Here is a 17,236-nt window from a genome sequence, read left to right on the forward strand (position 1 = left end):
AGAGAGGAAGAGTGGATGAAATTGCAAAGAGGAAGAGAGAAAGAGAGAACTGGAGAAAGAGAGGAAGAGCTGGACAAAATTGCAGAGAGGAAGAATCAGAAAACAAAGAGAGGGTAAAAAGAGAACGAGGAGAGGAAGCAAAATGAAGCCAAGCGAGGATGAAAGTAAAGCCAAGAAGGGAGAAATCGCAGAAGAGAGAGAAGAGCGGAGAGAAAAAGAAGAAGACAAATCAGGAGAGGAAGAGCAGAGAAAAAGAGGAGATGGAGAGCAAAGAATGGTATCCAAACCCCAGAAGAATAGCAGTGAGAGGAAAAGAGTGTAAGCCAGCCACCGAGAAAAAAAAAAACAGCGGGAAAAATATCCTCCTTTTAAAGAGAGCAATGTATGGGAATTTATAGTTACAGTCATATTAAAAGAGAAATAAAAGAGATAATAGATAGAGAGAAATATTGCTATATATTTAGAATTTGAGAGAAATGGAGTTAGCAATAGAGAGAGATTTAGAGTTTGTGGAAGATCTCTTCTCCTTCCTCTTTTTAGGGATTTTCTTCTTCATCTCCAAGCATGTTGAACTTCATTCAATGGACTTCCTTTGACCGCTTCTCTTCTGTACTCCAAAGAAGTCCTCCTTGTTGTTTTGAGGCTTTCTCTAAAACAAATAATTCAAGAATCATATAGATAAGTTCATCTTTTCATGAGGGCATACCATAAAAATACCCGAGTGTAAAAATGATGAGCGTAAAGGAATATTTATGAGATTATTGTAGCATATAATAGCATTTTTGATATACTTATAGATATTTATTATGCTATTATCAATACATCTAGAGGCAACACACTTGAGCATCTCGACTCTTCTCGCTCTGGGATCCAAGAAATCACGAATGGAATTCATACAAAGGTACTTCTTTTAATGGTTTTATCAATGTCATTCGATTCTGTTCAAGTCTTCCGATGCATAATCTTTTGATTTGTTCATCCAAATCAAGGCCTCTAGAACCCAAAAAAACATTCAACACACAAACCATCAGAAGATAAATGACATTGGGGAAATGAAACATAGATAAACTTCAGAGAGATCATAGATAAATATTGAGTATTATGACGGTATAGTTGTTGGTGTAGATCAAGATTGTCTTATATTCTAGAAGATTATTTTCCTCAATCTAACTCTATAGAGTCAAACAAATGCACCACCACTGGTTTTAAAATCTGTAGTTAATTGGGAAACAATCAAATGATCCGCAAAGGCTGAACCTATTTCATGGGAGAGTTTTTGGAGGGACATTGAATGAATCAAAAATTAAACTTGAGTCTCATTGTCACATCATCATAAGATGGTATGTATAAATTTTCTTATTTGTATTGAAATGATATGAGTTAATTCGAAATTAAAAATTTTTCCAGTAAATTTGTATTCAGCGATATGAATTAATCAGAAAATTAATTTTTTATATAATATAGTATTTCCAATTTGACCAGTTAGATAGATCTATAACTGTTAAAAATATAATATACCCAAAGAATAATTTTCTGAAAATAAAGTATAATTTAGGAATACATGTAAATTATCATTAAAATAAATGTAGAAAGTAAGTGATTCTAAATGGTCTCAAAGGAACTGTGGATGACTCCCAGTCCTGAGAAGTCAAGATAAGGGACAAGTTCCACCTGTAATTATAAAAAAAAAAACTTTAGATAAAGAGAAAAAAAATGGTATATTATATTTTATCACCTACTCCTTCAGACAAATTTTTTCATGCCAACACAAGAAAACATCCTGCGTTTATTTCCTCCAAATTTGTCTCATCCTTCACCCAAGCCCCAGGAGAGTTTTTTTTTCATCCCAGAATGAAAAGCATTTTAATTCGAAATTTGAATGAGTGAAGTAGCTTTACTGCAGAAATTATGAAATCAAGTTAAGCTCTTCCAATCATTTTCAAAATACAATATTATTGATCTCCAGAATACGTAAAGGTTGCTTTTCTAAGGGTTTGTTTTATTTTCTCTGATAATAGGAAGCCTGATATTCATGATTTGAGGTAAGTGATATTATTTTATCACCAACTCATATCAAAGTGAAGCTCAAGCTAGCTAGTCAACTTCTGCCAGCTGGTCAATTTGGATCAGTCATAAATACATGTCAAAAGGATCGCGACTCAGTCATCTCTCTCGACTGCTAATTCTACGAAACCTTTCTGTAGCTTATTACTTTTTGGTGATAGATATTTTCCGGGCTGGACAGTGTGCTGAAAGCTGCATCGATTGACTACTGAATTGAAAAAACAACACCTTTCTTCTCTGCCTAAAGCTGTTAAGCTTTGGGAGGTACTCTCCCAAGCCATTGAAGATGATCATCTACGATAGCAAGAACTGAATTCCATAAAAGATCAACTGACTTGTCTGCTGAACTCCCATCATTGAATTCAGGGGCCAGCTTGCTGGCTTCTTGAATGGCTGGGAACTTGTTTATCAGAATTTGCTGGAATACCTAACAGAAAAGAGTGATAGTCCTCTCTGTTTTCTTGGGAACCAATATGTTTCTTCTTCTCTGAGGAAATAATTTAACATAGCAATGTACTTCCGTTACAAATGATTTCTCTTTCGTTGATACAAAAACACTTTTTTTTATTAATTTCCTCTGAAGTATTAGGCCATTATGCTTATTTTTTTGAGCCGATAATCAATAATCCACTTGTTCCTCGTCTCCAAAGCAAAGAATAGGAAAATGGATGAGCATTGAAAAGAAAGCAGCGACCTCACCGGTTATGCACCTCATTCATGCTACTGTGGTTGTGGTTGCTGCTGCGCAAGGCCAAGAAGTGGGGAGACATCCAGGGCTGGGAATGCCTTGACAGCCTCCAGAACAGCGAGGGCCAACCTTGCCGCATTGTCCCGGTTCGGTGCCTAAATGTATCAATGAGAGAGAGACAGACAGACAAACAGGCATGGCATGTTCATCATTTAGAAACCTTTCTAAGGATTACAACCACTGGTGTATGTAAGTCTAATTGAGTTACCTCAACATTGAGAGGAAGCACCGGGTCGTGGAGGGAGAGCCGCAACAAGAACCACCCACCATAGCCAGACACCCGAATCTGCCATTTGTGCCAGAACACAATAAATTGTCAAGCCATAGACGCTTCGAAGATGTCCATCAAAGATGATTACAATCAAGAAAGATGACTTCTCCAAGTGAGGGGGAAAAAGGCATAAGGGAGACCGGCTAAAGACTCTCACCCCTTCGTGGTTAACAGGAGCTTTTTGCAACATTGAATTCAATTTTACGGTGCTTTCCAAGTGCTCCAGTATGGCTTCGCCATAGTCTCGGAATGATCTAAAATTGAATAAATTTATCAATGCATTGGAATAATATTTCAAATACTTAACTCAACTCTTCTTTCCAAGGAGCGTGGTTTCCATAAATTTAATATTGGATTGGAGTTAATCTTAAATCTCGAAGATGATGGGCATATTTAAAAATGACGGAAATCGCTATTCTCTTTCAATAATAATAAGTCATTAGAAATAGAACTGCATATCTGCATTGACTCACCCTCCTTTCAGATCCGCATGATTTTGGTCGATCTTCAACCTCAGTTCCACAGTAAAGTCAGCTTCTTGAAGACCCTCCACCAAGTCTGTCAAGACCTTACTACCGCAAGAACCTTTAGCTCTGGCAGATGCCAGTTTGTTCAAAAGCTTGACCTGCAGATGATGCAGCCTTTTAAGGTTCGAATATTCCAATAATTTATAAATATAATTTCAAGAAATAATAGTGGAGGAGGAAAGAAAAATATTATGTTCAACTCTGGATATCAGGAACAGCTAACCAGCACTAAGTAAGCCATCCGGAAGCAGCCAATAATCAGATTGTTGAGTTCATCCGTACCATGAGGTATGCTCCGTCGTCAAGCCAGTGATTCTCCTTAAGGGCACCATGCCCGCTGGTTTCAATTGCCAAATATGCTTCTTCACCAACAGCATTCTGAAAATAATTATCTTCATTTATTTTCGCTCATTAATTTTTAGTCAAAATCACATAATGTATGGAAAGACAAGAAAAACACACGGTTCCACAAAGCCAAGTGAGGATTCTGAGATCTCACTAGTTGCATTTTCAGTAACAAAGCTACTTCTGGTAACTCTTTGATATTCGATGGTGGAATTAGAGGATAAGACAAATATGCAAATGAAATTCTTTCTAAGGATATTATTAGACCTTGATAATGAAGAGTTCTATCAAAAGACATCATTAGGGAAACACAAAAAAGAAAATTTACATATTCTTTATCGATTCTGAAGATGCGTGTGATAGAGCAGAATCACACGTTCTCATAAGAAAAAATACGAATTTACAAAAAGGCAGTTATTTGTGATTTCTGAACCTTAAGTAGTGAAAACAGAATACTTGGCAACTGAAATCAAGCGACGCTAACCAAATAGACCGTTATAAGATAATAAATGAGGCTGCAATGGACACTTACCAAACGGATTGCTTCGTCAATAACATTCTTGTATCCTCTCTTGAAACGGTGATGGTTCCCTCCTTCAAGTATAAAAAATTTCTACATAAGCCTCAACAAGATAAATTAAAAAACGGATGAAGGACTTACCAAGCTTATTCTCAATAAATGATGTTAACCCATCCGATGTCACACTATCGGTGACAATTGTTGTCCTTGGATGCTGCCCACAGGGAGTAAGAATGGGAGACACAGGTAAGGTAATTCAATATTTGTTTTATTCCAAAATAATTTACAGAATCCTATGCCCTTGTCTTTCGGGACAGATGGGTAAAAGATTTTTCATGAAGAACTGTTTCATTGTATTTCCGTTGGCTACGTATTTAGCGCAAACAAAAATAAAAAACAAAATGTTAAAAGACAAAAAAAAACCAAAACGTTCAAACATTTTATACCGAATCCAAGAAAATTCCCAAAATCAACTGATTCCAAAACCAAAAAGTAGAAGTCTTACTTCCTCAAGGACAATGGCAGATATCAGCGCGATGAGTCTATTCCGATTGAACTCCCTACCAGTGGAGTCTACAGCAGCAGACCTACGTACACATGAAAGAAAAAGGTACCAGATTAATGAAGATCACAGATGACAGACAAGGTAAAGCTGGGCACCTGTCGACATCAGTATCAAAAATGATTCCAAAGTCAGCTTTATTATCGACGACTGCCTGCGTTATAGCCATCATTGCACTTCTGTCCTCTGGATTTGGAATGTGATTGGGAAACATGCCTGAGGGAACAAAGGAAACAAATAAATTGGTTTTCCGCAATACCTGCTTGACATAAAATGTTTCCAAAAGATAATACCATCTGGTTCCAGAAACTGGCTGCCGGTTGTTATGGCTCCCAAGGGTTCAAGCACCTTTCCCTGGTGAAAGAAATAATTTGAAAATATCAGAGACACTTTCCGGAAGAGGAAGATAATTAAATTTATTGAAAATTTTAAAGCCATGTTGAAAATAGATATCCGAAGACCTAAAAGGTCTACCAAAAATACAAGAAGGTAACATGCGGATTGAATGGCATGTTTGTCCCTGTCCATTAAATAAGACTGATACTGGCCTTGGTCTAGGTTCGTATCGGAAGGAGAGTGGAGGACGAGGCGACGTAGAAGTTCCCGGTGTTGAGAGGTGAAACGGAAAGGATCCGAGAGGAGGCCGAGCAGAGGGGGGTAGGGATAGGCCGAGGACGAGCTGCCTGAAGACGCGGTGAGGTAGAGACGATCACGAGGACGGGGATCGTAGAGGGAGACGGAGCTTAGATATAAGAAGAGAGTAGAGGAGGGGAGCAAACAATCACTTAAGATCAACTTCCAGTCTGCCCTCCATGAAGGAGGTTTGTGCTATTTAAAGGAAACATAGAGGGAAATGGGCCTGGCTGCGCTTAATAGCAAAATGACGAGAATGCCCCCAACACGGCCTGGGAATCCTATCAAATATCAAGGTGGAAATGAGTAGTTACGGATTTGAGGTAAGTTGAAAAACCTTTCCAGACTGATCCGGCTGAGCAACCTCTTGATCTGCAGGCTTGAACCTATCTAGCCTTGCCTTTTCTTCCCTCTCTTCTTCATTCCCTTGTGGGTTTTACAGGCCACTAATATCTCATCCCTTTAGGAGCATAACACTGATACCAGAGCATGATATTTTTCCATGCCTGTGCATGGTTGATACACCTAGTGGTTAAAAATGAAAGTTATGGTAGATGACGCGGTTGTGCTGAAGCAAAAATACGACTAACAGGAAAAATGCATGGACCAAAAGAACATTCTGCAAGCCCAGATGCTTGAGAACTCTAGGGTGGTCATGCTCAAGAGATAATTGATATGACCACCATTGAGTATATCAATGGCAGATCATTCATCAGGATGCCCTAGGGGATAAATAGAGCCTCTTCAGCATCTGTAGGGTGTGGATAGTAGCGTCCATCCTTATTTCCTCCTCATCCCCATCTTTACCACTGGCTCAGTAGTGCCACTCAGATTATACAACATAGAAGTCAGTAGCCCAGGAGGCCATGTCAGCACATATCACAATAGAGAGAACCATCAGTGTCAAGCTAATCAGAGAAAATCTTAGACAAGGAAGACACCAAGGCAGCTAGAGAAAAAAAACAGAGGTCCATAATGTGTTGTTAGGCCTCTTGCCTGAGAACAGAAGAGTGCTCAGGTTGACTGATGTAGTTCCGATCTGGAAAAGACTAGTAGAGACAAATTGATTTCCAAGATCCACAACTTTCCTTTAGATCCAGATCTAGGAACGAGTTCAAGAATAGAAATGGCAATGTTCCATGAGAAGAAATAGCAAGAAGAACAAGAAAAGGGAAATAGGAATGTCGCTCCCGACGCTTCCTCCTCTGGATCCGGGACTCTCCCGCGCTCCAGCCCGCTTTTGAAATCACACTCTTCCAGAAGACGCCCTTCTCCCTCCTGGATGCTTTATTTATAGTCTTTCTACGTTGACCACGGCTACTTCGTTGACCGGCAATGTTTTGACCTTTGATACATACGTGGCAGAGTCTTATCATTGACCAACTAGGAGTTCCAGAAAAGGAAAGACAAAGGCTTTTTTTTTCTAATGGAAGGTTTGAACCGGGATAGCTTAGAAATAAAATTAAAATCATCTGCATAACTTTCCTGCCTTCAAGCTCTCCTCTGGTTGAAGCATTCCTTAAGACTTTCCATGATAGTCCAGAGGAAGGGCATCAATGATTCCTCAAATATAAAAGAGGATTTCCCAAGAATTTTGATACGATCTAATATCAAATTGGTAAGAAAAGATCAAGAAATTATAGCTATTGCAAAGCCAGATCCCTTGACCAAAATCCCAGTGATCGCCTATCATCTTGTAGCTGGCTCCTCCTGATGATACAAATGCCCTTGGAAGACCCTTGCTGTATATAGCTGGTCTCACCAAGATCTCCCGCAACCTTCAAAAAGTCTAACTGCCAAATTATATCTTTCTTTGAGGTCTCACCTCTTATTTATAGGCATTCTTTATTAGCCCACCACTCCCAGTCAAGACTGGGAATTAGTGGCCACGTCAGCACCACCTGGGGTATCACGTCCTCTGGTGCCTGTTGACTGGTCAATGCTCCTTATTTGACTCCCCCTTCTTTTTCTTTTCTCATATACTCTAATGGGAACCATATCAAATTCCTAGGATGGGGCTAAAGAAGCTGATAATATCTTGTAAACAAATACCATATATGTTTAGAAGCTAACCATCTTCCTTAAGGCCCCCTCTATTGGTTACCGTAAGCTATACAGAGCCCGGCACAATATCACATTGTATTTCTCGGAAGGACTCCCAAAGTATCCATGCTAGACATCTATAAACGAGCTAGTCAATAGGGTTATAATATATGTACATTTCATCACTTTAAAACATAAGAACAGGCTAAGTAGCTAGCTGGAAGTGTGGAAAATAGAAAATGACAGCATGGAATTCCAAGATAAGTTATCTCAGACAGGGGCCTACTGATCTGCAGTTCTTTCTGAAAAGAACTGCGCAAACTTCAAGGTGCAGAGTTTAAAATCAGCTCCTCTTCTCACTCAGACTAATAGCCAGACGGAGTTGGTCAACAAATGCTAAAAGAATCACCTGTGGCACTTTGTGGAGGACAAAACAACGCAGTCGCCTTTCTGGTTTACACAGGGCTAAACAAAGTTATGATACTGATACGATCTGGTAAAGTATCAATTTAGAAGATCCATAATTCAGTAAAATCCAGAGCGGATTATCTGAAATTACTTGACAGAAGAAGAACGAGTGATAGTGATAAAGGGAATGAGAGAGTTCTGGGGAGATTTCACAATGAAAAGAAGAATAAGTGGAGATCAAGACTGCATTAGCAGGTCTCCTCTGAAGTGGGAGGATCTCCTGCACCACAGCTTGTCGCATAGCGACTTCCAGTTAGGAGACTTCTTGATTTATGACTTGGATCTGGCGCCATTTTTAAACCCTCAGCTTTCCCGACCAATGATTGGTCATTATCTGAATGTAATTTGAATGCTTGGTTCTGATTAGACTTTGTTAGGAATGTATCAAATACTTCTTACCATACCTTCAATAAAATGGTGTCGTTCCAAGAACTAAATGGAAAGAGACTTCCTTGTTAGGTCGATGAAAATACCACTGATCCAAGTTAAATCTAAATGCCGCCAACAAAAGAGTTTTTGCACAAATATAGTCCCAAAACATGCTCGTCATCTCCATCAAGGCATATTTAAGGGTGCAGAATTTATCCTCTTACACTTAAGAAATAAGTTAAAAAAGATGAAGCTGATCATCAACCACTATGGATCTTTTTTAAAAGGACTAGAGGCGTCACTGGTGGCCATGGTACATGATATGGAAAAATTTTCCTCTGTTCGGTTCAGAGGGAGGTGAACAGAGGGGTGGGGACTCCCTGGGTCAATGGTGTATTTCTGATTTTAGACATAGTAATTATATAGGGAGGATCAATGATCTCGGGTGACTTTCCCCTCTTTTCTACGAAAAAAAAAAAACTACAAAACTTTATTTGGAATGGCTACATCTTGTCAACAAGAAATATAACTCGTTCATGATTCACATCAAAGCTAGTACATGTAAGGTGCAAGCAATGGAAGTGTTTAGACTGCCAAGAACTCAATCAGATAAAGATTTATGAAAATAAAGGATAGAAAAGAATTAGAAACTACCGGAAAGAATCCTCCGGCTCCATTACCAGCGTCAACAACTATATGGAATCCCTCAAGTGGTTTTTCTGAAATTTTATGAAGTCAAAAGAATTAGCTGTAAATAGACAGGAAAAACAGAAAGGAAGAGTCTTCCCTGATGTAACTGAGGATTGTTAATGATGCTTTATTTTATATTGTTAATGATGAAACAGTTTTTTAAAAGATAAAAAATGATATGTAGTAAATAATAATATAGAAGAATATAGAAGAATATAGAAGAATATAGAAGAATAGGGATAAGAAAGTACCAACATCCCCAGAAGCTTTACGAACTGCCTCTACGAGACCTGACGTATATACAGACATGTAGTCCACTCTGCGTATCGATGTTGAAGCTGCATTTGCTGACTCCTTCAAATTTTCTACCGTCAAGTTTTCATATATATTTTGTGCACGTTCAAGTATGATCTTTATATCAGCTTTGCCAAGTCCTCCCGAATTTGTGAAGAATTTAAAACCATTTCGATTGTAGGGAAGGTGGCTAGCTGATCAGTACGTAAGTTCCATTAGAATAAATAATTCATTGGAAGAAAAATAAAAATGAAACAAATTCAATAACGCATACAAAACCTGTAATCATGATAGCCCCATCAGTAGGACAGAAGAAATTTTCATCTTCTGTGCGAGTACTGTTGAACATAGCCGGAGTGGACGCCAGTCTGAAATAAAAATTTAAAATAAGCATAAGATTATAGTAATTTTTAAACATTTCAATGTTGAGAGAAAATAGGTTAAAGATGATGTCGACCTAATAAAATAAATATGCCACACTTCAAGAATAATGAATGAGTAAAGAGTGCACACCCGTACTGAATAACCTCTAAACCAGAGCTGGCGAGTCCACAAGAAACTGCATCCTGATGACAATGTATCAGGAATTAGATGCGAAGTAAAATTTTTCTCACTGCTCCAGTAGCCTTTAACGTGATTTCATGGTGCCTCTAAGGTCATAAAATTCTCCCAGTCTCATGCAATATTATACTTTATAAATGAGTCCACACATTTGATGGGATAAAGAAGACAATGTTCTCTGATCCTGTTCTGTTGAAAAAGGAATCCAATGACATAAAACTTTAAAGCTCATCCAACACCTTAGTCACCAGAAAGACACTCTGTATATCCTTTGACATCCAGGAGACAAAAAACTATTTTAGAGATCAATGAAGAAAAACCCATCGAAGAAGATCCTGGTGCAATTAATATTACATTAATGATTTAGATACTAGTGACGACACAGAGAAGTTAAGGACTTCCAGGATTGGGTTAGAACCCACGTAACCGTCGTTTGATCTGCACAGATGGACCAAATTTTGACACTTCTTTAAGTTAATATATGATTCATTTATCATCATTTTGTTTCTTTTTTTAAGGAGGCTATTTAAGTATTTCTTTAGTAAAAAACTTTACAAACAACAAAACGGTGTCGATAAAAAAAATCATATCCTGAAACCCTTTGTTCTCCCAATGTTCACGCATGCTTTACAAATGTCATTCACAATGGATTAATGATTTATCTGCTGGCCTTTTGACCCTACAGCATGCCCCATATCTGATACTTACTGCAGATGAGAAAAAGGATGACACACCTGCATAGTTTGTGCAGTGACGCGAGAATCGTGGCCAACAGATACCCGCAGGGATCTTGACTCTTTGGGTTGCTTTCTCTCAGACAACCATGATGCAAATGCCGAGGCAATAGCTTCAGCAGCAGGTTCAGTAAGATTGACAGGCTCCCCTGTGACACCAGCCAATGCCACCCCTCGGATATCACTGCAATAATAGATGGAAACTCTGTACATGTAATATGGCTCTCAAAAAGCAAAATTCAACATGCTTTCTCGGAGAGATTTTAATCAGAACAGCGCAGATCCAAAAACCTTTTACAGACTGAGATACAATGCCAGCCTTTTAGCGAAGGGATGCTAAGTGCCTAGAAACTCCCAGTGGAAAAATTGATCAGTTTAAAGGCCGTTCTTAAAAGTAGAATATCTTTTAGAAAGGCTTAAAATGAAGAGTAAGATTATTTGTTGGCTTTGTATGACATTTTTACAAAGAAAATGATTTTGCATGAGTTTTAAAGAGAACAAAAAGAAGCATCCATGAATCACTCCGTCATGACCGGTTTCACATTTTTTTGGGCGAAAAAGAGTTGTTACCTTCCATTTTGAAGCTTCTTGAAATCAATCTTCTCAAAAGATGTTACAGTGTTGTCACAAGTTGAAGCTGCAATGGCTGATAAGAAGACGCCATAAGTGAAGAAAATCAAAAATAAACGAATTTCATAGAAACTTCAAATGATAAGTAAAGGAAGATCTTGTTAAACATTATTAAAAGGAAAGCAAAGAGATCCTTTATAATTGGATAAAGAAGATCAGAACAAGAAAATGCTATCTTCTCCTGGCAGGGATAGCAGGAGAATGCAAGTCATCCAAACAAATTAAAGTGCAAAAAGACAAGATTCCATCCATTTGAAGTCTCTTGTTTTAAGGCACTTTCAAATCATTAGAAACAGGTCAAGGACATCAGAGGCAACAACATGGTTCTAATGAGGAAATATTCAACGATTGAGATTGGTCCTCCAGTTGAGAGTCCAGAACAGACCATTACACTGGGCATTTGCCCGATTACCAGGGTACTTAAACTGTGATGCCAAGACAGGAGCCCGAAAACATGACATTCCAAATGATGCAACCCCCCTCCTTTGTGAGGAACTTCTTATGCACGAACTAGAGATAAGAAAATTTCTACGACATCGTTGTTTGAATTCGGTGTCCCATTGGCAACAATTAGCCCTAAGTGCACTTTGAATCATCTTCCCAGGTTGTACTGCATGAAAAATAAATACGTGCTGAGATAGTAATTCAACGATGCATTCACATATGTAACGCGTAAAGATACAAAACTAGGCGTATAACACCGCCTGCGACTTGACACCGTGCATTCGCAGGTTACGTACATCTCATGACCGAGAAGGATGTCAAAAATCGCAACAGGTTAGGATGGTTAAATATAACTCAGTTTTAATGTTCACTCCTTTAACACGCGCTCCATGAAGATTTTGTCCTCAGATGTTTATAATCGGGCATATACACTATCTACAGAGCAAATTTACCAAGATTTGGGAAACAGACAGAACGAAGGATTCATATCCGGCGCGCGGTTGGGGACGAGGTTGGGAAACACGGTTTATTGGGACAGCATATTTATAAAATTGCATCTACAGTCGCGTGCGGAATGAAAAAATCAAAACCATGACTGAAGACCGCGCCATCACAGCCAAGCCAAATTGAACAGTTTTAGGCGTGTCCGAGAAGAGGAGCTAATGAATTTCGTGGGAGGGGGGTAAGAGTAACGAATTAAGGAGAAGAACCTGCCTGCCATTACCAGGCTCGCGGCGCTGCAGAAGAGTGGACGCGGAGAGTGAGGGAGAGAAGAAATATCGGCCTGGGGATGTCAGTTAATCTAATCTGACTATCCGGTCGGAGCGTGGTGATGCACGGACAGCCGTCGGATGGAGAATGTCGTCGGCCGGGGATAAAAGACGGCCCACACGGCCCAACAGAGGATCTATCTGGTTTCTCATCCGAAAAAATAGAGCTTTTGTCTAAGCAAGCTACTACCGTTCCCCCAAGCTTCTCTCGCGGGAAGACAACGCGTGTGAGCTAACCATCGTCGTAGGGACGCCACGACGCAGTCGGCAGAGGTATTTCCCTCCTCTCTATCTCCTTTGTATTCTTCGTGGAAGTTTTGAGCTTTGGAGCTGCCCGATCGACCTTGTTCGCTGACTAAGCGAATGCGTTCTTCTTGCGGCGAAGCCCGGATCATGGACAAACCCCCGAAGAAGCGGGTGCGCCTCTTCTACTGCGTGGAATGTGAGGAGCTGGCGAGGAAGGTGGCCTCTCATTGCGACTCTATCCAACTTCAGTCCGTCAACTGGAGGCGAGTGACTTCTTGATCCGTCCTCACCTCTCATCTCGTCCCGTTTCAAGAAGTTTTTCAATGCGGTAAAATTTTGTGATTCAAAAGAAAAGATAACCAACCTTGTTTCAGTTGTAATCACTAAGACGATCAATCTAGACGGGATTTGCCCCTATTTCATTCCTTCTCATCCTATTTCCCGTGGAGGAACTATTTAATCTCATCATTCCTTGAGCTTTGATCTTGTTGCGTCAGCAATCATATGTCATATGGTTCTCCTGCCCTGAAGACCACTTGCAAAATCTGATGCATCCTGTCATGCATTCGCTCATGGTAGCAGTAACGCGGGCGATTAGCAGTTCCGATTTATCTTTTTTGCTGATCGTGGAGGATTTTCGGGTTGCAGCAGTTGAATGGCGGAATTTTCAATTTGCGTCCATGTTTCAGAATTGGTTGCTGTGATTTCTTTGTAGCCTTCCGATCGCAGTCGACTGACTGTCTTCTTTCTTTTGATAAAATGTGATGTATCAATGACGGTTTTATCAGAAATTTCGCCGATGGGTTCCCAAACCTCTACATCAACGATGCTCACGGTATCAGGGGCCAGCATGTTGCATTCTTGGCGTCTTTCAGCTCACCTGGAGTGATCTTCGAGCAGCTATCTGTGATATATGCATTGCCGCGACTCTTTGTCGCCTCGTTCACTCTGGTTTTACCCTTTTTCCCCACTGGCTCTTTTGAGCGTATGGAAGAAGAAGGCGATGTCGCCACCGCTTTTACTTTGGCGAGGATGCTCTCCGTTATACCCGCTTCCAGGGGTGGCCCCACCAGTTTGGTTATCTATGATATACATGCTTTGCAGGTTAGCGTTTTCTCCTTACTTTTCTTGCTCTTTCATGCGCTGAAATGATGGGTAGAACTGTTGATTTACTTTATCTCCTGCTGAACGTGCGATCTGCATTTGATATTTGTCTCATTTTCAAGGGCCAAACTGTTTTTCAAGTGCCTAGGTTGATACACCAGCAGCTTCAATCAATCTTTTTTTTTTGAAAGAATCAATCATAGTTTTATTTCATTCCTGCTGTTGCATGTTATCTTCTTAATCTCCTGGCTTGAGCATTGTCATACTTGAGACCGGTTTCTACCGGTGTTTACTCTGATCTGAAGGCAATAATAAGGAAAGAAATAGTCTGTGTGCAAGCTACACTGAGAATAATTTCTGATGTTTCTGGTTGGCATTTTACTTCAAAAAATCTCTTTTATGACTCTCTTTTTAAAATGAAAGTGGGGTTGTGGCCCTTTTCCATGCCATAGACTTGATCTCCATGTGATGATTCATCGCCCGTCTCTCAGGAAAGATTCTATTTTGGGGATCATGTCCTGCCCTGCTTTGAAACTGGGATCCCATTGCTCAAGCAACGACTCCAGCAGCTCCCAGACACAGACAATGTATGTTATCCTTTATCCCCCCATTCATTGATTGATCAGAAGCCTGTTTCTGTGCTCTTCGATCCTCTGTCAAGAAGACCCGCAGGCTGAATAATTCAATGATTTAGGCCTTCAATTTGATGCAATCTTGCTCTTTGCTGTTAATATTTCAGGTGACCATTGCCTTCCCGGATGATGGAGCCTGGAAGCGATTCTATAAGCTGTTTCCTGATCACCCGATGGTGAGTGAAAGTTCAGGGAACCAATATTGGGAAGATGGTGAATAATAGGGGATCCGAGACAAAAGCCAAAGGAGCTTAACCTCTTCTTTGGGTGGCAGATAATCTGCACCAAAGTTCGGGAGGGAGCCAAGAGGATCGTGCGACTCAAGGAAGGGGACGCAGAGGGTCGCCATGTCGTCATCGTCGATGATCTCGTACAGTCCGGCAGCACGCTCATTGAGTGTCAGGTAGTTGTACCACCCTAATGTGAAATGTGTTAAATGCTCCCTGTGCACTGAGTTCTGTCTGTTTCTGCAGAAAGTTTTGGCGGCTTATGGTGCGGCCAAGGTCAGTGCCTATGTGACACATGCGGTGTTCCCCAACCGGTCATGGGAGCGGTTTGTTGGAAAGAATACAGGTAAGGGAACACTACTCCACTTCGTTTATTTTTTGTTTTATTCTTCTTCATTGTTGGTCACTTGGTGCAGATGGGGAGGAGCCCTTGGCCTTCTTCTGGGTGACGGACTCCTGTCCCCGCACGGTTAAGGATATCCAAGCCAATTCCCCCTTTGAGGTGCTCAGCTTGGCGGAGTCCATCGCAGGGGCGCTCCAAATCTAGTTCTCTGGATCTGCCTGAGGCTCTGGTTAACAACCAGCCCATCCCTTTAGTGGGAACTGGGAAGGAAGAACACGTAATCCTTGCCTCTGGATGAAACAGTTTGTATGGTTGAGCTGATGTTTGATCTCTATGAAAAGAATGCAGCTGGGCTGCCTTCTAAAATAATTCTGAAGAAATACACTTTACATCTTGGGATGAACGTTTCTTTGATATTCACCGGAAAAAAAGTTTTTCTGTAAATATTTTATGTGAGCCCCCGTAAGCCAAACCAAGGAAATAGGGTGCTTTTACACAAGCATAAGGGGATAGAATGAAAAATGAAAATATTCAATCCTACAACAATAATGAAGGATGATAGTTAAATCAAAAGTCTAACAGGTCACCCCAGTTTAAAGCGAGAACAGATGTTGAGACTTTAGAATTGGGGGAAAGAGAGTGGAGAAGAAGAAAAAAGGAGGGAGAAAAGAAAGACTTGGGAGCTGGGCACATTTAAAGTAATTGGGAAAAAGGTTAAAGATGTCTCCTCTAAAATATATTTTGGGAAAGGTGGCGGAGATGGTGGGCATGGGTTTCAAATTTGTCTTTAGGTATCTAAGAAAATTCTAATCCTATGCATAAGACTTTAAGAGATGAGCACCCTTCCGTCAATAAAGATTCCAGTTAGTGGATAGCTAAAACAACTAAGCATGATAGATAGTGGAAAATGGTATGATGAGGTTATTCCCTCAACGCTGAACCTCCGAAAATAGAACTTCAACATTTTTATTTTTACGTATGTTTATCACCCTACCAGATATTCCAGTCATATAGAATCTAAAAGTTTTTAAACCCATGGCCCATACCTTCAAGATGTACACTTGATCTGCTACACAAGCCTAGCTTTTCTATGTGTGCTTCTATAACTTGAAGTAAATGAAATCTCTAGGTTGGGTTTGATTCATTTCATGAGAGGAATTTATAAGAGGGCAAGACTTTTTGATTTTTAATTTTAATTTTTTTTTACTAATTACTTTTCCCCAACATGAACTGAGCTGGTATTGACCTTCTTAAAATGACAGAATGATTTTTTCTTATCCCCCAACTTAAAACATGCATTGTTCCTAACACAAATAAATTTGGAAGAAAATAAAACAGAAGGGAAAATGTGGTCCCTAATGCTCAAAAACAACTTATGAACTCATAATTGTTTTCCTTAAATGATTGTGCTAGTTCAGGTTATTTCCACTTGGACATTATGGTTACAAAAAAGCCACTAGAAAGTAATAGGTGATATCATAATGGTGATATAATATCAAGTTATTCATTTAAAACAGAAATATAATATCCATTTATTCAAAGCAAGTACTAAAAGAGCATACTAGGATATGTTGGAAATAAAATATAATAACTAAACTCAATGATGACTTCAAAATGACAATAATCATCATATAGTTCATTGTACTTGTTATATTTTCAATAGCCTATGAGGAAATTTATTTTTCATGGTTGTTTTTAGCATGTTTGAATGAAAATTTGATGCGCACGGGATAAATAAATAAATAATTCCATCATGAAACAAACCTTTTAAAATTAGTTTCAAAATCCATAAAAATGATCATATCAATCTCCTTCTAGGAACAACTTAAATATGATATAAACTATTTTATTTTCCGACATGTATCAAAGAGATGTTCATGTCAATATGTAAAGAGTATTTATTCAACAGATTCTTCTAATTACACCAGTTTTTAATGACTTTCCTTCATAACTTGTTTTTCCATTATCACGAGTTTAACTGTGTGGTGAAGAGGTTCATCAAATGATTATT

At 39.4% G+C, this 17,236-nt stretch overlaps 2 protein-coding genes across 9 annotated transcripts; one reads left to right on the forward strand and one right to left on the reverse strand.

Annotated features, from left to right (window-relative positions):
• Window positions 1-344: 344 nt before the first annotated feature.
• Window positions 345-12,750, reverse strand: LOC144710751 (phosphoglucosamine mutase family protein). 7 transcript variants are annotated; one of them, XM_078584602.1, is made up of 19 exons: window positions 12,618-12,750; window positions 11,845-12,069; window positions 11,400-11,475; window positions 10,830-11,013; window positions 10,048-10,100; window positions 9,814-9,902; window positions 9,492-9,728; window positions 9,205-9,269; window positions 5,331-5,391; window positions 5,136-5,253; window positions 4,981-5,062; window positions 4,617-4,689; window positions 4,488-4,549; window positions 3,893-3,988; window positions 3,557-3,708; window positions 3,241-3,337; window positions 3,021-3,098; window positions 2,764-2,907; window positions 345-649 (listed from the first exon to the last, which is right to left on the reverse strand). In XM_078584602.1, the coding sequence occupies exons 1-18, from the start codon at window positions 12,622-12,624 to the stop codon at window positions 2,785-2,787; spliced, it is 1,878 nt and encodes a 625-aa protein (XP_078440728.1). In that variant the 5' UTR covers window positions 12,625-12,750; the 3' UTR covers window positions 345-649; window positions 2,764-2,784. The 7 variants fall into 7 exon arrangements, with proteins under 7 accessions (XP_078440728.1, XP_078440727.1, XP_078440730.1 ...); XM_078584601.1 differs by lacking the exon at window positions 345-649 and adding an exon at window positions 1,496-1,671; XM_078584604.1 differs by lacking the exon at window positions 345-649 and having other exon boundaries at window positions 2,597-2,907; window positions 11,872-12,069.
• Window positions 12,751-12,794: 44 nt separating this feature from the next.
• On the forward strand, window positions 12,795-15,594 carry LOC144710752 (Phosphoribosyltransferase family protein). 2 transcript variants are annotated; one of them, XM_078584608.1, is made up of 8 exons: window positions 12,795-12,946; window positions 13,059-13,182; window positions 13,708-14,023; window positions 14,515-14,610; window positions 14,763-14,831; window positions 14,930-15,061; window positions 15,129-15,228; window positions 15,299-15,594. In XM_078584608.1, exons 2-8 carry the CDS (start codon window positions 13,067-13,069, stop codon window positions 15,427-15,429), a joined length of 960 nt encoding a protein of 319 aa, XP_078440734.1. In that variant the 5' UTR covers window positions 12,795-12,946; window positions 13,059-13,066; the 3' UTR covers window positions 15,430-15,594. The 2 variants fall into 2 exon arrangements, with proteins under 2 accessions (XP_078440734.1, XP_078440735.1); XM_078584609.1 differs by having other exon boundaries at window positions 12,796-12,946; window positions 14,930-15,058.
• Window positions 15,595-17,236: the final 1,642 nt, after the last annotated feature.

The sequence above is a fragment of the Wolffia australiana genome, chromosome 12 (assembly GCF_029677425.1).
Source record: "Wolffia australiana isolate 7733 chromosome 12, ASM2967742v1".
Lineage (NCBI taxonomy): Eukaryota > Viridiplantae > Streptophyta > Magnoliopsida > Alismatales > Araceae > Wolffia > Wolffia australiana.